At 38.0% G+C, this 21250-nt stretch overlaps 1 protein-coding gene across 6 annotated transcripts in view; it reads right to left on the bottom strand.

The window, feature by feature from the left end:
- CTNNA2 (catenin alpha 2) overlaps positions 1–21250 on the bottom strand; it is a 1142650-nt gene that overhangs the window by 281267 nt on the left and 840133 nt on the right. For all 6 annotated transcript variants that reach the window (XM_023552816.2, XM_010593677.2, XM_003413708.3 and 3 more), the window contains one exon: positions 11548–11700. In XM_023552816.2, coding sequence (XP_023408584.1) covers positions 11548–11700 — 153 coding nt within the window. The remainder of the gene's footprint in view (positions 1–11547; positions 11701–21250) is intronic.

Raw genomic sequence — 21250 nt, 5'->3', positions numbered from 1 at the left:
AAACATTGAAGTATAAGTCGGAAGCATTTACCTTGTGTGCAAAGTGAATTTGAGCACTGCAACAAGCTTTTGAAATGAAAATCTTAAAAATTCTTGGATTCTACTATTTGCAAGCAACCTGAAAGTCCATGGCATTTAGAATTAGTAATTCCAACAGATTTGAATCAGGCAGGCTGTGCAAGTGAAGACTAGAGAACCCGGTGAGTGAGCTTAGCTTACTGCCCAATTAGCCAGGTGCCTTTGAGTTATTTTCTACTCATGAGGACCCCATGTGTGTTAGAGTAGAACTGTGCTCCACAGGGTTTTCAATGGCTGATTTTTCTGAAGTAGATCACCAGGCCTTTCTTCCAAAGTGCCTCTGGATGGATTTGAACTGCCAACCTTTGACTAGCAATGAAGTGCTTAACCATTTGCTGCACCTAGGGACTCCTACTGCCAAGTAACAGTATGTAAAAGCAGCTTGGATGACATACTCTACTGGGTTTGCAGAAATTCTTTGGCAGAAATGCCTGCTACTTTCCAGGATGTGTGCAGTGAAATACCGCTATTCTCTGAAGTGTGATTTAAGAGATATGGATGTTAATACCTGTATAATAGCAGTGACAGCAGCAGCTAACATTTTTGAACAATTCTTTTGGGACCAGGCACTGTACATACATTAATACATGAATGATTGGATTTTAGGCTACACGCATGTACACATACACACATACACACATGTGAGCATGAGCCCTGGACAAGTCATTGCCTGAGGTCAGTGTGGTACAGTGGCTATCAGAGCAGTTTCTGGAGTCTGGGAGACCTGGGCTCATACATAAATTTGTGAATTCTGCCTCCTTCTAGCTGTGTGTCATTGGCAAATGTTATGAATTGAATTGTGTTCCCCGGTTTCTGGGTTTTAAAATATGTATTGTAATTCCTAACCTCTATGCCTGTTGTTATAATCCCATTGAGGAATGGATTGTCTTTTTTATGTTAATGAGACAGGATTAGTGTAGGGTGTGTCTTAATTCAATCTCTTTTGATATGTAAAAGAGATTGAACAAACAAGCAAGAGAAGAGAGTTGGGAGAAGAGAGATGCCAACCCACATGAAGGTTACCTAGGAGCAGAAGCTCAGAGACAAGGAACTTCCTTGAGAGCCAATAGAGGGAGAGAGCCTCCCCCTAGAGCCGGTGCCCTGAATTCGGACTTCCAGCATCCTAAACAGAGGAAATAAATCTCTGTTAAAACCATCCACTTATGGTATTTCTGTTATAGCAGCGCTAGATAACTAAGACAGCAAGTTATTTAACTTCTTGAAATTTCAGTTTTCTCCTCTACGAAATGAAGTAAAAATAGCAGCTACCTCATATGATTGTCAAAAGTATTAAATAAGGTAATAAAAAGTTTATAAAGAAACAGAGTTCTATATTTATACAATTATTAAGAGTCTAAGGTGAACTCCTGACTTTTTCTGTAATACTTTATTACATATTATGGGAAAAATTATTTTAAAAATTGTAGGTTTTTTTTTTTTAGAGTTTAGGATTTTTTAGGAATTAGGGACTTTCTGGGGGAGTGATATTGTCATATACACATTTTAAGTGACAAAAGAAAATCCACTGTAAATTTAACGTGTGCTTGAATTGAACAAAACAGTTCTTCATATAATATTATGATTTGTTGGTTTGTTATGCTCAATTATTTAAGAAGCTCCTCTAATTCAGTCCCAGCTCAAATACATCAAATAAGTTGGGAGAGGGAGTCAGCATTGAGAAAAAAGGGGATGAGAATGTTCAGTCTGAACTTGAAAAAAACACGGAGGACCAGTCCATCAATCTAGTTTTTGATGCTGATTTTCTTCTAGGTTCATAGTTTGAATCAAGACCCTGAAATTTACAAAAACTATATTTATTTCAGCCCAAGACATTTGTGTAGGGTTTTCAAGATCACACCTATCAAATAGCCACAGCCAGAAGGCAATCAACCAACAGTTTGGGAGTGCAGGCTGTTTGAAAAAGTTCCAGCCATTTCCACTGAGGCAGCATGGCAAAACCTGGAGTCATCCCAGACTCCGCTCTTCCTCGCATCGTAACATCCCACATATCTGCTCAACCTTGGAAACAGAACCAAAATCTAATCATTTCCCCCCCTCTTCCACTACTTTCTGGTCATAGTATCATCCTTTGCTGGACTGTTCTAACATTCTTTTCTTTAGTCTTTGTTTCTACTTTTGTCCCTCTAAGGCATATTTGACTTGATGGCACTGGGATACTGGGGGTAGAAGGCATATTCTTCATATAGTAGCAGAATTATCCTTTAAAAATGGAAGTCAGATAATGGCATGCCTTTACTCGAAAACCTCTAATGAATTCAAATATCTGAGTAAAATACAAAATCCTTACAGCAGCCCTCAATCTCATCCCTGCAGTTCTCCCTGTTGCTCGCTCAGCTCCAATCACGCTGGCCTCTTTATTCTTTATCAGACATGCCAAGCACACTCCTGCCTTGGGGCTTTTACCCTTGCTGTCCCACAGTTTGAAATGTCTGTCCACTTCTTTCAGGTCTGCTTAACAGTCATCTTAGGAGAATTGCCTTTTCTGATCACACATGCCCTCCTCCATCATTCTCCACCCCTCGACTGTTTTATTTTCCTCTATAGCACACAGTCCCATCAGACATATTATATATTTATCTCCCTCTTAACCTGTCTTCCCCACCAGAATGCAAGCCCATGAGGAAGGAAGTTCGTCTCTTTTGTTCAGGGTTATATTGCCAGCAACTGGAACAGTGTCAGCATGTGGTAGCTACTTAGCAAATATTTGTGGTGAATGACTCTTCCATGGAAGTGGAGGGATTAACTGACAAAAGCAACGCAAGGCTAAAACCACAGTGCTCTGGTGCTTTACCGACAATCAAATTAGTGATTCTGAATACTAGGATTTGTCCTCGACTTTCAAACCTTGTATTTTCTAACAGATACAGCTCTTTTACCACACACGTGTCTCTGCTATCAGGTGTAACTAAGTCAAGAGGATGAATCAGAAAATCAAAATTCCATGTTGAACTCTTCACTGCCATGGCCTCAATGCTGAGCTTTGCTTTGTCAGATTAAACCAGCACCTCTCTCCCATCTGCCCTAACCGAAGATAAGAACAGAAGTGTGCTTGCGAGATGGACAGTGAAGAAGGAATGGCAGCGGAGTTATGGGCATTACCTCAAGTGTCTCCTGAGTGAGTCGGTTCAACTTCTCAAGGAGTCTTGAGCGTCAGTCCACAAAGCCTTTCTAGTCAGCAAAAATGAGAGTTCTTTCTCCACATTAGTCCTTCCCAGATTCTAAATTCCTCCTTAGAAGTAAATTAGGGGATTAAGTAGGTATAGTGCCTTCTTTCTGCTGATAGCCTGAGGTGACTATTTCAGGTCCTATAGTTGTCTTATTAAAAATATTACTTCTGGGCCAAAACGTAATCAGCACCTCTGGCTGCATTTATTATTTTATTCATTCTTTAGGCAACATCTTTTTATGGAATACCTGTTATACGCTTGCCACTGGACTAGGTCCTGAGGTGTAGTTAGAAATTAATCAGACATGATTCCTGTCTAATCTAGCAGTGGGAGTAGCATGTAGCTCTACAACTGTATGCACTCAAACCAAAAGGAAATAAGGTGCCAGGAGAACAAAAGACACAGGGACCTGGCCCTGGTTGGGGATGGATGTTTGAGCTCAAGGTAGAACAATGATTAGAAATGAGATGAAGGGATAGAGTAGGGAATGTATCAGGAAAGGGACAACAAAAGTTTAGGCCTAGGGTGGGAGGGAGCATGGCACATTCAACAAAGGAAAGATGAACTCTGTGGCTGATATCTTGGAGAAAGGAGGCAAGGACAGGTAGGTGAGCCTGGAGACTGAAAGGGGCCCAGATGATGCTGGCCTTGAAGGCTTCTCAAAAATGTTGGTCTTTAACCTGAGAACAATAGAAAGTCTCTGAATGGTCTCATGCAGGATCTGATCTGTATTTTTAGAAGTTCATTCTGGCTGCTCTGTGCAGGACTAGAAGAGGGCCAGGCAGATAGACAGGCTTGATGGGAGGCCCCTGCAATCCCCAGACAATGGGATATGTAGCTTTCAGTGGGGTGGTTGTGGTAGAGATGGAGGAGAAGAAGGAAGAGTAGGTGGATTGACTGGGTAGTATTGCAATGGAAGGAGTAAAACAAGTTTAGAAGTTCTGAAAACTGTTATTAGTTTTGCAACTCATTTTCAAGATTAGCCTTTATTTTCCTTGCCAAAAGGTATATCTTGCACTCAGTTTACATTCACTTCATTCCTACCCCACCAACTACTTCGGTACTGAATACCACAATTGTCATTCCATTTCTCCAAAAGACTTGGAAATGAGGTAAAACAGGTTTCTTCTTATCAACTCAAAATGTGCTCAGAGTTGGCCCTGCCCCGATACTGTTGCTAACCTTCAAAGCAGCTGATGGAGTTGCTGAACTCTGGAAACCAGGAAAATTGCTAATGTTTATTTTATTCGGTTTTACTAGTGATCCCTTCTTTAGTGGCTGACATAAACAGCAAAGCAACATTGTTGATTAATTTCTCTTAACCTATAAATCCTGTTGTACTTCAACCACTCTTTATTAAATGCTGCAAACACTGAGGGATGAAATATTCCCCAAATTCCACTTGTTAAGGTAATTCTAAAAAGTAAAATTTTGTTTTTCCTGTTCATATTTCAGTATGAGTTGGAATCAACTCGATGGCAATGGGGCCTGGGATTCATGTTACCAATATTTTATTTATACTAAGACTAACCTCTTTGAGGATTTTCTAAGGCCCCCAAAATTATCTAATGCATTATGATATCCTCCATTCATTTCATAGCATCAATTTCTGTGAACCTCAAACACCAAAATAGGAAAAAAAAAAAGCGAAAAATATAAGAGAAACTGAATATACTATAATTAAACTCAATAGTCAAAAAATGTTGAAGAACTGAAACTATCATTATTGATTCATACATGACTGCATTTATTCATGCATTCTTCATTCAATATTTTTCAAATGATACTTGTGTGATTTAACATAAGTGGAGAGTTAGAAATTTAGCTCCATCAGGAACAAATGTGTCCTAGAAGGATTCCGAGGTTGGTCTTGGTTGGGGGAAGGGGGCACTAAGTGAGGAGATTTTAGGAAGCAGTCAGGGCTCCAAATTCACTATTTCAATTGAGTCAGGCCTATTTTTATTAATTTATGCATTTATGTGAAGTATATTTATGCATTTATGTGAAGTATAGAATCCCAATATTTCTGTAGAATGAAATATTAACAACGACAACAATGAAAATCCCACAAATTTATCTAAACCAGCTCTCAGAGATTTCCATTTAGAGTTATGATACTAGTAATGCAGAATAAAAAAGCAAATTGTTTGAAGACATGGGGGAGAACTTAGACTAATCAAACACAGATAGATGTCCAACTCTCTGCATGCCACTTTTCCCCTAAGAGACTTAAAATTCTTAGTGTCATAAGAGAGGTTGTAAATGCCACTTAGAAGGTAGCTGCTAAGAGGAAAAGAAGCCCTTAGAGTTTTCAGCAACGTCAGAGAGCTGGAAACTTAAGAAGGTAAAAAATGGACATTAGAATTGCCAAGGCAGCAAGGACTTGGAAGAATAAGATCCTATAGAGAAGAGAGGTTCAAAGAAGTGAGCCTAACACTTACCAATCCATTGTTGGTTAAGTTACACATGCTAATATTTCAGAAGATAAATAGAAAGCATCCAAAAAGCAAAGCAAAATTTTCAGCAGTCTCACACGGTATTGGGAAAACTACAATCGGAGTTCTTGAATCACAAATGAGGTGAAGAACAGAGTTACACACCTGATCCTCAGTTGGTGCCACCTCTATTGCATAGGACTGAGGTAATGAAAGGCAGACCAGACCTTAGAAAGACTACAAACTAGCCTCATGTCAGTTAGATCTTTGATTGGTTAAGATTACCTGCCTCTCTGCTGTCCATCAGAGGATATGATGAATTCTCTCTGAAGAGAGAAAACATTATACAGACCCTCCACATTGTTCAATACTAATGTTGGCCATTCCATTAAAAATTATCTGGCATTCCAGAAAACACAACCAAGAGAAAAATCAAATAGTAAAACAAGCAGTATAATAATGAGTCTGGCTCCATTTTGAAAGTCTCATAAAGCATTGTAATAGCTTACTTACAGGAGTTCAAATTTAGTTAAATGAAAGTTGGCACATTCCAATTATAAGTGAATCATAATAAAGAGTATGACTCCATTTTAGATGTTTAATCACTGAAACCTTTCAAGCTCCAACCTACCCCTATTCCCTCTGGCCCCACATCTGGACAAAGTAATAAGAAAGCTCTCGTTCTTTTTTTTTTTTTTTTTTGGTGCTGGTAGGGAATTTCAAGCCATGCCCAATCTCTCATGTGGAAATCATCACCCTGGCTCCATCCCTTAGCCACAATAAAAAGCACTTGTCCCTCTCTCTTTGCTTAAGTCTTTGTGGACTGGCTTATATACCTGCCCTGCTCTCGCCTACAAAGCCCCATTATATGAGTACTGAACCTTTTCATACCCTATTAGGTATGACATCATCAGTCTCAACATCTAAACTGATTTTGGGTGGGGAGGGGATCGATCTTGCCCTTCATGGGGCAACCACAACACAGATACAAAGTTGACCCAGATATTAGAGTTATTAGACTTGGATCTTAAAAAATAACTGTGACTAATATATTTTTTAAAAGGACATGACCTGATAATGAATATTACTACGGAACTGGAATCAATAACTATATATATGTATATGTGTGTATATATATATATATAAACCAAAACCAAACCTGTTGCTGTTGAGTCAATTTCGACTCATAGTGACCCTACAGGACAGAGTAGAACTCCCCCATAGGGTTTTCAAGGAACACCTAGCAGATTCAAACTGCCAACCTTTTGGTTAGCAGCCATAGCTCTTAACCACTATGCCACCAGTGTTTCTCCATATGTGTGTGTGTGTATGTATATACATACTCATATATACATTTATATCAACTATACATATGTATGATACATGTTTATCAACATACACATACATACCAACTAGAAATTCTAGGAATGAACAATGTTATATTATTTGGAAAAAAGAACTCGATAGATGAGTTTCAAGCATATTGGACACAGACGGAACTAAAAATTAGGTCAGTGGAAAATACCAGATTTCAGCATAGTTTAGAGAGAAATTTATGGCCTTAAATGTACATATTCCTAAATTAAAAAAAGGCTAAAAATGTTGAGATTATCCATTTCAAAAAATTAGACAAAGAATAGTAAGTAAGCCAGGTGAAAGTGGAAGAAAGAAACATTATGAAGAGCAGAAATAATTAAAACAGAAAAACTTAAAGAAAATTTATGAAATTAGTTTCTAAGAAAAGGTTATTAAATTGATAAACTTCTCACGCACCCAAGAAGTTTAGAGAAAACATCAACATCAGGAGTAATACAAAACCAGCATTTAAAAAATTATAAAAGGATATTGTGAACAACTCTATACCAATAAATTATAAAATCAAATGAAAACAACAAATTCCTAGAAGACAACTAACGAACGCTTGCCCAAAAAGAAATAGAAATTTAAATAGTCTCAAGTTAAAGAATTGAGCCTGTATTTTAAAAAACTTCCTTAAATAAATCCCCAGGTTCAGACTGCTTTATCAGTGAATTACCCCAAATATTTAAAAAAATAATGTCTGTCTTACATACTCAATTCTAAAAAGTAGAACAAACAATTCCCAACTCATTTTAAGAGGGAAAACAACTTTGATACACTTCTGAAGGAGAATAAGAGACAAAATCATATATAATTGTCTCAAAATTAGGAGAAAGAGCATTTGATACAATTCTATATTTATTCATGGTTTAAGAAAAAAACTTTCCTAGTAAATGAGAAATGAAGAGAATTATCTTAGATCTGATAAAAATAAATGTACGAGACCTAAAGCAAACAAAATAATTAATGGTAAAATATTGAAATTCTCCCTCTGAGGTCTGAAAATAACAAAAATATTTATTATCACAACATTGTGTTGGAGGTCCTAGTCAATGCAATAATATAAGAAAAAGGCAAAGTATTAGGATTGGAGAAGAAGATATATACAACTGTCATGATTTACAGACAACATTATTGTACTGATAAGGGATATAATCTGTAAAGTGACTGAACTAACTCTACAGGCTCAATATAATTTTTCCCCTAGGGTTTACATTTGCTGCCTAGCAGCTCTGTAACCTTTCCCCTTAGATTCTACCTTCTTTGTCTAGGAACCAACCCATTTTCATTAAGGAAATGAGTTTCATGTGGTCAGGCTAAAGAATGTGAAGACCTCGTGGAAATTCTTTAAACTCAACCTCCTTAGGTGTCTGATGCACTGGGCAAGGTAATGTATCATGGAAACTTTTTTGTTTCCACTCTTCTCTGGACCTAATGCTCTGAACAAAGTAATTGTTAACAAACCATTCCTGAAAAATACTCATCATACCATTGCTTTGTAACCAACATGAAATCCCCCTTGACACCATGTCTTTCAATTATGTCTTCTAGCCAATCAATGTACTCATGAAATCAATAATGTTAAAGATCATGCTTTACTTTGTCCTGCTTTTGACTGACCTTAATTACTGCAAACCAATGAGAATACTATAATTTTTAATTTCCCCTCTCGGTACCATAATTACTTGTGACTTGCATTTTTCCCTTGAGATCTATGAGCTTCAGTCTGAGGCTTCAGGGTCTCCTATTGCAATGCTCGTTTAGCTTCAATAAATCTCTTGGATTTTACCTCAATGGAACTGAAGAGTTTTCTTTCACTACTACCCACTCACTGCCATTGAGTCAATTCTGATGCATAGTGACCTGTGGGACAGAGTAGAACCACCCCATAGGGTTTCCAAGGAGTGGCTGGTGGATTCAAACTGCTGACCTTTTGGTTAGCAGCCAATGCTTAGCCACTGCGCCACCAGGGCCCCTTCACTACTACAGTGTACATAAAAAATCCCAAAGAAAACAGTCAAATTTAGAATTAGTAATTGACTTTATCAAGGTCTTGGACATAAAATCAAAATCTCTCATATCACAGTCACAGAAATTAAGTCCCCAAAAAATGCTCAATTCACATATACACTTTCAAAAGTTAAAAAAAAAAAAAGAGTAACTCAGCACAGGGCTCCGTTTTGTTTGTTTGTTTGTTTGTTTGTTTTTACATATGGGCATCAGCAATGTAGAGCTGTCTGAAGGACATAAACTACAGACATCCTTTAGAGTCCAGTTTCTCTCTAGAAAAAACACTAGCCCCTACCCTAGTTCCTACATCTCCTGGATATGGAGAAATTCTAATACGCTGTTTGCTGTAGTGAGCTCTTCACTTCTAAAGCAGATTTAACCACCCAAGGGTACTGAAGGGAATAACTGAGAGAGGCAAAACAGTAGTTTTCTCAAATGTAGGGCTCTGATGGATTTGAGCTTTCTTTTCTGCCACGAGTTGAGGATCAAAGAACACCCACAATGGATAAATATACCAGCAGTGGTAACTGAGGATATGATGTGGGAGATGGTAGATGTGCCCAGGGATTATCACAGGACCAGGGAGGATGAATAGACAGGAGGGCCACTTCGCCCTGGCCTCACATTTACATGGGGCCTCAAGTTTGAAGTGCAAGTATTATCTCTAAATGAAGCTACACACAGAGAAAGACACTGACAGAATTGAAAGGAGATGTTTATCATACAACTATAAACTGATATCCCTTTCTTGGACCACAATTCCTACAACACACTATTATCATTTTTTTTCTATAAATTCTGCAATTATCCTGTGAATATCATGATTACATAGCTGGGACAGTATATTTGTATTTTAATAGTATTAATTCATTACATATGAATATTTAAAATTCTTATAGCACTCATTAAACATTACCATATTTTTTTTCCTCCTCTCTTTATCCTCTACCTTTTGCTTCTTCTCTTTTTAATACACCAGGGGTCTTAAAACATGGAAGTGGCCTTGACCTCCAAGGTCAACCTAGGAGGGGCTATGGGTTGCTCAGTAGCCAAATGAACTCTCAGAACACATGGGTGGAACATGAATGGTGATTGAGTTCTTGCTCCTAGATGGGGACCAAGTTAGGAAGACTGTCTTATGACCCTATTTTTAGCTCTGGGCTGGTATTGCCTAGAGACATTGAGGTTTTGGTAGGAAGTCCAGGGATTCCATTAATGTGTGCAAGACTCATGCACACTCAGCATTCTGAATTCTATTATACGTAATGGCTCAGTCTGAGTCTTAGAGCATTAGGGTCTCCCTCTAGGTGGGTGGCTGACTAGGTGTCTTCAGCCCCAGAGGCACCACCAATGCTGGATTAAGTGAAGAACAAACTTAGCAGTTATTTAGGACACAAATAGAAGTACTACACCATTACCCTACTTCAAGAAAAATGGACAGAAGTTCACATTTGATTTACTTATTCAGAATTTAATTTTGCTATCAGAATTAAAAAAAAGAAGATTTTTTAAAATTTCATTTTGATTTCAGCTTACTTTTGTCATTCTGAGTAATTTTATTTTGAGTTAATGTAAGGATGCATTTTTTTTAAGGATGCATCAGCATTTCGTTATTGTTGTTGTTTATATTCTCAGAGCCTGCAAATGTATTAACCTGGCCCAGATAACCATTCCTAGAATTGCCAGGATCCTTACCTCCCCTGGGCTTTTTCTCTAACACACACATTTCCGTGATTTACTTTGCTATTTTCTCCTTACCCCAACATTGCCAATCCAACCTTCACCAAGATGTTGGTTTTCATTTCCCAGATTTAGGAAGCCTGGCTATCATATCCGTTTTATTTTGTTAACCTTTGCAATATCTTTTTTTCAAGATTACATGGTAAAATTTTGCACTTATAAAGCTACTCCCACAGATTTCTCTAACTCATAAGATAGTTATGAACTCGAACTTACACTCCTACTACCGCCCCAAGATCCTTCACCTGAGTCCAAACATCTCTTTGGGTAAGGTGGGATGTTTTTCACAAGTGCACAGTATGATCAGCTACTCAAGATTTTAGGTGGGTGGGGTGGAGAGGTGGGTGACAAGGGAAAAAAGGGAGCAGTATTCTAGATCTTCATTTAACAGTTTTAATTCTAGTCCCTCTAATCAAAGCTGGTATGCTTGTATATTGCTTTTTTTTTTTTTTTTAATTTGGTGTTTTTCTTCTCCTTCTCCTGTTTCTGTCTGTGCTGATTGTTCAGGAAAGTTAGCAAAAAACTTCCAGAACATGCTTAGAGTTGTGTGATAGAGAAAGCAGAGATAATTGATAACCTATTTCCTTTGCAAGGTTTGGAGTAATCGGAAGGTAAGATTCCTCCACTTTATTTCTCCAAGAAAAGCCGTAGAATAACTGTCTATTAAAATTCCAAGGGCCATATGTAGAAATTAGACTAATCAATAAATTCTAGCCATCAGTCCTCTCCAGACTTACCTCCACCAGCTTATTGGCATGCTCACGGAAAACCTGGGCATATTCTTTCACTTCCTTTTCATTCCCACTCTTTGCAGCTTCAATGAGAACTAACAAAGGGACGTTGGTTTCCAAGAAAGAATCGGATATGTGATCCATCACTGCTTTCCGAAGCTATAGGTAAACAAACAAACAAACAAACAAAAAAACACACAATTAAGAAATAGGAAAAAAAAATTGCCAGTGTATTTTTTTCTAAACTATTTTCTAACTCTCATTGTCCATGAAAATAATTTTCTTAATTTACCCAATACTTATTACTATTTTTTTTTTTTTAAACTATAGTCTCGCTATGAGTTGGAATCGACTCGACGACAATGGGTTTAGTTTTTTTTTTTAATCACATACAAAACAAAGATGACTTATGGAGGAGTCTGAATTAAATGTATTAACATATGTCAACTTGAAATACATACACATATGTATACACATACTCGTGCATGCACACACACACACACAAATATGTATACCTATGCCCTGTAGCTCAATACATTATAGGCACTCCCTGATTAAAGGTCTGCTCTCATCTTTCATTGAACAACATATTCCTCTTCATGAAGTTTTGAATCATGATACAGTTCAAGGACTCAGGCTCTTCAGAAAAGGAAAATTTTAGGCATCAACCAGCAAGTGGGGAGAACTTTGGATACAGAGTTAGGTCTTGAAGCCACCCTTAAATATGTAACACTTTGCTTTCTCCTGCCCTTTCTAGATCTACTGTTTGTGCTTGATGGAGACAGAAACATCAAACATGTATCTGCTGACATTTTCCTCATTCATTCACTAAGAGCATTAAAAATGTTTCTGTCCATCTATATTATGATGATATAGTTGGTCTGCTCCAGAAAAAAAATTAAAATTATTCTTCAAGATTAGTAAGAATAAACAGACCCAAATCTCTAACAATGTATAATTATACATCTTTCCCACATTGTTACAATAAGAGGAGGGAGGGTACATGAAAATGAAATTGAACTGCCCCTAAACAATCACCTCCATATGGCTTTGTTTATAGTTTTCTGATTGCACATAGGGAAAAGACACCCCAGATACAAATAAATAGTAGAGAATATAGGAAACAATATGCATGTTTTCCAAACAACTGTATCTATTGAGGAATACTCAAACTTTCTGATAAGGTTATACATTCTCACTTATTGATTAGAAGGAGGAGAACTATGAACAAATCTCAATTTGTTTTTACAATAATCACCATAATCCATGTATTGTGTATGCATAACTTAGTTACGTTTGAATCTAAATTGGATTTGACATGTCATCTGTACTAAATATAACAAAGCCTATGTAACATTAACATTACTTAGTTACCCATTTGGCAATATGCATTAAATTACTGCCCACTAATAATGTTGTATATTGGTGAGTTCATATTTTCTGGGTACATACAATGTGCCAGATACTTAACTAATACCTTTACACATATTACATTATTTAATATTTACAACAAGACTATGAAATATGGACTGTTCTTATACTATTTTTTAAATGAAAAAACTGGGACTCGGAAAAGTTAATAATTTGTCTGTAGTTATAGAAAATGGCAGGGACAGAACTGAACAAGAAACCATCTACCTGAGGCTGAACCCTTCACATTAATTCATACTCCCCAGGACAAGCTCTGTTCTGAGTAACAAACAAATGTTGCTGGACTTAAAAATCCTAAGAGTTGGATTCAAATCCTGGTTCCATTGATTCTTTCTTCATTCATTCATTCTTTTATTTATTCTATAATCATTTATTGAGCATTCACTATGTACAAGGCCACTTGATATAAACAAGAATATGGAAAAGAAAAGCAAAATCACTTCAAATATTTATTGAAAGCAATACAGTAGAACAGAGATCCTGAAACCCTACAGCCAAAAACCACTAAACATGCTGGACAAAATATACTTAAGTACACATTTAAATGAATGGGTTTACCCCTAAGAAAGAGCGATCAGGAGCTAAGTGGGAGCCTGAAAAGGGGGAGGTAATCAAGTCTTAATATCATATACCCAGGGAGCATTTACTTATCCTGAATTTGAACGTCCTGTAGGACTGAAAGTCAGACCAGAGACTGCCCCACAGCTAGGAATCTGGAAGTGCTTCACCCTAAGAAAAACAATAAACTAAGAGAGCTTCGAGAATGAAATTAAAAAAAAAAAAGTTCTTCCCAAATCTTAAAATTCAGGAAGGCCAGTGAATCCTAGGCCAGATGTATATAAACAGTTTCAAACAGACACATAGCATAGTAAAACTTCAGAAATATAAAGACAAAAACAAAAACATTAGAAGCAGAGAAAAGATAGCAAATGGAGAGATGAAAACAGATTGACAGATGACTTCTAAGAGCATCAATAGAAGCCAGATGACAATGGAATGACATTTGTAGAGGGTTAAGAATGTGAACAAAAATTGCATACCCAGCTAAACAGCATTTCAAGAATAAGGATGAAAAAGAGAGGTGACATAAACAAAACCTGAGTTTACCTGAGTTGAGAAAGGTGACAAATTTTGAAAATAGATGTTACATGTAGTCTCTGACTTATGATGGGGTTACATTCTGACAACTCCATCCTAAGTTAATTCTGATATAAGCTGAATACATTTTTTTTTTTTTAGTTTTCATAGCCTGCTATAAAGCAGTGATCTGAACAGTAAATCAAAACACTGAACGTCTGCTAGTGAACATCTGAAGATGATAACATCAGCAAATTACATGATGCAGCATTGTGCACAGCATATATTACTAATGATAAAATGTACAAAAAAATAGTCATAAGTGTGATTCATTGTAATTCAAATACATCATAAGTCAAGGACTACTTGTATATGATAAGTCAGAGATAGACTTGGTGTATTGTTTCCAGATTGTTTATTTCTTCATAGCAAACAGGGGTCTGTTAGCCCAGAAAGCCCACCAGTGCCAAACTCAAAATTTTATACTTCCCAGTTGCTTTAAATACAAGCTAAAAAATCAGAATTTTAGCCATTTAAAATGCCCCCTTTGTTTCTCTCTGTCTCCCAGCTGTTCTTTGCCCTCTTCCCCTTCTGGTGGCTTCTTGCACCACTCGCTTTTGGAAAGTCTGATTCCTGGAAGAACTCACATGCAAATCTAAAAGCATCAACCCCAATAAAGTTTTTTGTGCAACACTGGCAACTTGTGTTCATATTATTTTTCCTTGATTAATCCTGAAATCCCTCGAACTCACTATAATAGGCAAATAAAATTCAACTACCAACCAAGATATCTTTTAGTAAAACTACTGGATTTTAAAGAAAAAGAAAAAAAAATCCATTGTTCACTTAGGAAATAGAGCAAGTGACTTTTGAAGAAAGCAAATTAGATTATCATCAGACTTCTCAACAGCAAAGTCTTACACAAGAAGAAAATGAAGCAACATATTTAAAATGCTCAAGGGAAAAAAATGTAAGCCGAGAAGTATTTAATCAGCAAAAATGACATTTTGCATATAAGGCATAGACAAAATATGATCAGTATAGAAGAACTAAGAGACTATTGTTCCTATGGGCCTTTCTTGGAGCATCTGTTAAAGAATGAGCTTTAACAATCATAACGGCTAGAAAACGTCAATGTAAGGACTGATGGTAAGCATTAGATAGATACTTATCAGTAGAACTCAGAACAAACGATAATAAAAAGGAGAGAGTATTATATGAAATGGTTGTATGCTGTGACAATGAAGACACAGTACAACATTGTAAAAATAAGAGGAAAAATGGAATAGAATATGCAAAACTATTATAACCATTTTATGTAATTTCAATTGCCAGTCATAATATGAATATTGATATTTCAAGATTACTGTGTGTAGAATAAAATGAGTCATTAATTATGAGATTATAATTCTATCATCTCCTATGCCCTCCTAACCAAGAGCATTGGTTTGGAAGAAAGAAGATGCAATACAGAAAAGGTTGAGGAAATACTCTGATCCTAGATCTGAATTAGAAATATCAATACGAGCAGATAAATTTTTATATTGAAAACACAGACACCTACATACAAAATACTGCATTGCAAAGGATTGATTGCTTTTATATGGCTTTTCTCCCCATGGTCTTATAACACCCAACAAATGATTGCGTAAAACTATACAAATAAAGTACTTGTGGCCAGCTTGCTAATAATGCGAATAAGGTGCACAGAAACCTGCAAGGGTGAGACCATGCAAATAAACAAGAGGATTGGTCAGTTTTGCCTTCCTGCTAGGCTCAAAAGAGAGTCGATCCCAGAGCAGAAGAGGACCTCACTACCACTAAGAAGACACAGGAGCAGAATGCATTCTTTGGACCCAGGAATTCCCGCCCTGAGAACCTCCTAGACCCAGGAGACAGAGAAAGACAGTGTTGTTACAGCGAAGACAGTGTAAGGTGGTGAGAAGTAGTAACAGAGAAGTAGCAGCAGCAGAACCAGGAGACTGGTGCACAAGGGCACAGTGAGCTTCCTGGCCCATGGAGCAAGGCAGTTACAGTGGGTGTGCTGACCCACAAAGTGAGAGAGCTGAGCATCTTTGTGCCAAGGCTTGCTGGTGGAGTGGGGTGCCTTTGGGCACTTATTGGTGGAGCTAAATAGCTTTGTAACACTTGCCTGAACAGGGCAGAGACCAGGCCAAGGGGCTGAGTGGCCGAGGGACTGAGGGACCACTGGCCAGAGAGAGGCCTGCCCATGGGCACGGCTGAGAAGAGGCTGCCTGATGGAAGAACTATATCCTGACTTGTTTCTGATCCTGTTTTAACCTGTTGCTTCCCTAATAAACCCCATAACCATGAGTATGGTTTGTGAGTTCTGTGTGGCCATTGCAACAAACTGTTGAACCCAGCAGAGAAATAGTTCCGTGGGTGGGATGGCTGGTGTCAGAATTGCTAAAAAGTTTGGAGAGAGGAGTTATATCTGACCTCCACTTCACAGGAATCAGTCTTGGGCTGCTGATGTTGATTCTTCCCCCTTGTGAAGTTACACAAGGAGGTGAGACACCCCACCACACCATTTTTATAACTCCATTTCTGTCCAGTGAAAAGACCTAATAACGACACCAGCACAGGAAAAATGAGCGTCTCTAAATACAATTTTCCACTAAAATAAACCAGGGCTTCTTGGAGAAATGACTGATTCCAGGAACTCTGACGCTGGAAATGTACAAATAAACCCAAAAATCTTGTCATACAAGATAGCAAAGAGCTATTAAAGACTACTAAGGTCATGTGAAAGTAAATCAGGAGGCTATCACTGTCCAAAGAGGAGACAATTTGAGGTTCAAGAAAAATAAATATTTCGGTGGATTGAAATCCATCAAGTATGCTTAAATTCATAAGTTTATAATGACTAAAAAAAAATGAAAGAAAAACTATTTGGGCATCTTTAGATGATGACAAGGAATCAGTCCATTTATCTTGAATGAATGAACAATTTATCTTGCCTTTCCTAAATTAACAAATTCTGGATAGTGAGGGAAGCATCTGTTCATAAACACTCATGTTAATAAAGGAAAGCAAAATGGTAGAATTGGGTTACTACCATTTTGCAACCTCTGGTAAATTAATAAATCTAGGCAACCATCATCAGTGGCTGATAACATCACACACACAAAAAGAGAACCAGACATTTTGTGCCTTCTGATGAACTAGCACAACCCCTAGTTTTGCCAAAGGGATCAAACCAGGACCTGATAGAGGCTCTGGATACTACTGGTGATCTGGAGGATATACAGTGGACAGAATAACATGTGCAACTGTACCACACACATCCAATCGGCACAATCCAAGCTGTGGAAAACTTACAGGTAAAACTGCCCAGGTTCCTCAACAGTGGATTATAAGCAAAAGAGACGGAAAAGCAACCAGTGGATTAAGAAAGACTAAAAGATATATCCCCCAAAGTAGTCAAAACTAAACTATAGCATCTAAAGATGAACAGTTGAATGATAAAGCCACAAAGAAATATAGGAAGTGATGAGTCTAAAAGTCAGGATAGTAGTTACTTTTGGAGGGAGGGAGCATATGGATGGGATTCTAGGGGGCTCCATAATACTGTTTCTTGACCTGGGTGTAGTTAAAAGGGCGCTTGCTTGATTACAATTCAGTAAGCTGGAGCCGTGGTGGCACAGTGGTTAAGAGCCCAGCTGCTAACCAGAAGCTTGGCAGTTTGAATCCACCAGCCACTCCCTGGAAACCCTATGAGGCAATTCTACTCTGTCCTAAAGGTTGCTATGAGTCAGAATCAACTTGACAACAGCAACAAATATATATATATATATATGTGTGTATATATACATAAATACACATACATACATATATACATATATACACACACATATATAATGTGTAGATTTCTGTATCTGTTTTATTTTATAATTTTAAACATTTAAAAAACAAATGAACAAATGTATGTGCATTCCTACATGTCCTCTTCCATTTTCATCTGAGTGGAAAACAGAGATCCAGGGTAGCCTGGGAAGCCATAAGTTGAAGATGGTAGACTCTCTGCCATACCTCCATCAACATGGGCCCCTGAAATCATGAAGGATAGCTTCCCAATGTTATGTCACCCACCCTACACTGTTATAGGTCCAAGAGATACTAGAGCCATTATACACGTTGGAATGTATCAGTCATAGTTTAACTAAAAAAAAAAAAAAAACTAGGATACCCTAAAACAAGCCCCCTCCTTTTTTTTGTCTGATAACTCTGCCTTCTTTTTAGCCTGTCTCATGCCCTCGTTCTTTCTACTCCAAGTGTTCACCACATTCTGGTGGCACTGACGTTCTGGGAGCTTATTAAAAATGCAAACTCAAGACCCCACCCCAGACTTGCATTTTAACCATAACCTGCAGGTCATTCCTATGCACACTGAAGTCTGAGAAGCACTACCCAAAAAGATAACATTGCGTTAGTCAAAATTGTAGTCACAACCGTTAGAAACCCATTCTGCCCGATTTAAGCAAAAAAGATGTCCACTTGGTTAGTTCACAGAAAGAACAGAACTCAGAAATGTTAGGATACCTTGTGTCTTTGTGTCATTGGGCCCAATTTTCCTCCAGGTAAAATACAGACCCAAACTCTAGGCATGTGTTTCCAAGTAGTTGCAAGGGTACATTACAGGGGTGGTAGGAGGAAAATGTTTTGTGAAAACAAGTTTTCTGGCCATTTTAGCTTCTTATACTGAGATTTACAGAATGTGGAATTCTCCAAACACAGAAAAGGACTTCAGATATTGATCCCAAAACAAACAAATGACCAATAATGAATATACCTGGCAAAACATCAATTCCGGGTTTCAAGTATGGGAGGGAGGTTGAAAAGGCTGGTAGATTTATGGGAAATAGCTGAAAGGTGATTTACAAGGAACAAGATCAGAAACTATGAACTAGGCCAGAAATGATAAGAATGCTGCAACACTTCCTTTCTATGCCCACACCAGACATGACTAATCAATCACAGCATTCTTTTATGCTGAGCTCAAACACCACTTCATGATCCTTCTCAGCACAGTGCTCCAGGTAGCCACTACTAATCAATCCTATTTCTCCTACAGTATGAAAGCTTTTTTCTTTGCTGAACTTCTTCTGTAGTTGAAGCCTTTTCACATGCCAATACTTAGGCAGAATTGGCTCTGCCTCTAAGCAACTGAATCGGAATCCACTCGATGGCAGTGGGTTTTTTTTTTGTTTGTTTCTAAGCAACCCAAAGTGCCATCTGACTTTCAGAAATAAGATTTAACACCCAAGTCTAGGCTAGGCTGATGATATTTAACAAATGTCTGACCGTTTAACATCTGTCTTGGCTTTTAGACAGGTGTTTCAAAAAATCCTGTTAAGGGTAACAGCAACAACACTATGATGTAAGGCATACAAACCAAGGTCAAATTCTGGGTGTGGGGGTGATTTTAAAAAGGCCCCCAAAGCTGAAACCTTAAATCTTCCCATAGCTACAGCTACTCCAGGCTCTTCAGGATAGCTGACATATTTTACCATATTTCCTTAAGCCTTGGGGTAAAATTGTTATTAAAAATGAAAAATCCTAGCAACAAAACAACTGGGCCAGAAGCCAACCAGCCTAGGGGGCTTGAAAAGAATTGAGCCTCATTAGGTCAGACAACTTTTAGCCAGTTGGAGGGTTAATTAAGGTAATCAGTCAGTGCAGTAATCCACCCAGAGCCACTTTAATAAGCTAAGGTGCTGTGGATATACACAGACCACCGGTAATGACTGTGCTGTTCATTGTTCAGACTGGGAGTGGGTGTGGGCAGAGAAACATTTATGAAGCCTGAAGAAGAGCACTTAGAGATTGATCATTTCTTTGGCTTTTTTTGTTTTCTTGTTGAGAAAACCACAAAATTCTTTGGTCACTTTATTCGTTATCCTGACGGCGCCGGCTAGCTTCCATGAAGCAAAATCATTTTAATTGGGATTCTAGCATCTTTCCTTAATGGAACCAATTACTTTTTTTTTTTTTTTTTTAAAAAAAGAGCATTTCATCAAGCCTCATTCTTCTGCCCTCCACCCTGAAATTCAGATTCTACTGGATCAATTAAAAACAGACTTGTCATCGTTAGCAACACCTACTTGCATGGTGACATTACTTACTGTTGGAAAAAAGAAGCACTGAGACAAACTTAGATAACTATAGATGTATTGCATTAATAGCTCTATTCTTCACCCCTCTTTGTATCCATGCCCATAGCCACATAAATCTATAATATCTTCCTTCTCTGCCTGGGCTTGTCCATGTGGGATGGTTAGGGCCAACTAATGTTGGACACGATGGTGCAAGCAGGTGCTTGAAAAGCCCTTTCACCATTGAGCTTTCTTGCTCTTGCTTTCTGCCATATCCATGGGAAGGGATTACCTAGGCTCAATCACTGGACCCAGAAAGAGGTTCACAAACACATTAGACAGAATTAAGTGACCTCACTCATCCCTGTCAAGGTTATCCCAGATCAGTTAACAGCAACTGAGCCCAGACACATGAGAGGGTCCAGGCAAAATGACTATTTCAGAACGTTGTTTTGTTAGGTGCTGTCCAGTCAGTTTCGACTCATAGCGAAACACTGCCTGGTCATGCGCCATCCTCATGACTGCTGCTATGTTTAGCCCATCATTGCACCCACTGTGTCAGTGTATCTGGTTGAGGGTCTTCCTCTTTTTCACTGACCTTCCACTCTACCAAGCATGATGTCCTTCTCTAGGGACTCATCCCTCCTGATAATACGTCCAAATTATGTGAGATGAAGTCTTGCCACCCTTGATTCTAAGGAGCATTCTGGTTATGCTTCTTCCAAGACAGATTTCTTCATTCTTTTGGCAGTCCATGGTATACTCAACATTCTTTACCAACAATTATCCTACAGCCTTCCTTATTCATTGTACAGCTTTCTCACGCGTATGAGGTGAATGAAAACACCGTGGCCTGGGTCAAGAACACCTTAGTCTTTAAAGTGACATCTTCACTTTTTAACACTTGAAAGAGGTCTTCTGCAGCAGATTTGCCCAATGCAATGCGTTGTTTGATTTCTCGATCACTGTTTCCATGGGTGTTGGTTGCGGATTCATGTAAAATGACAATTTCAATCTTTTCTCCATTTTTCATGATGTTGCTTATTGTTCTAGTTGTGAGGATTTTGTTTTCTTTATGTTGAGGT

Source organism: Loxodonta africana, chromosome 15 (genome assembly GCF_030014295.1).
Source record: "Loxodonta africana isolate mLoxAfr1 chromosome 15, mLoxAfr1.hap2, whole genome shotgun sequence".
NCBI classification, from domain to species: Eukaryota; Metazoa; Chordata; class Mammalia; order Proboscidea; family Elephantidae; genus Loxodonta; species Loxodonta africana.
The sequence above is the reverse complement of the archived record's forward strand: the minus strand, read 5'-3'. Positions and strand labels throughout refer to the sequence as shown.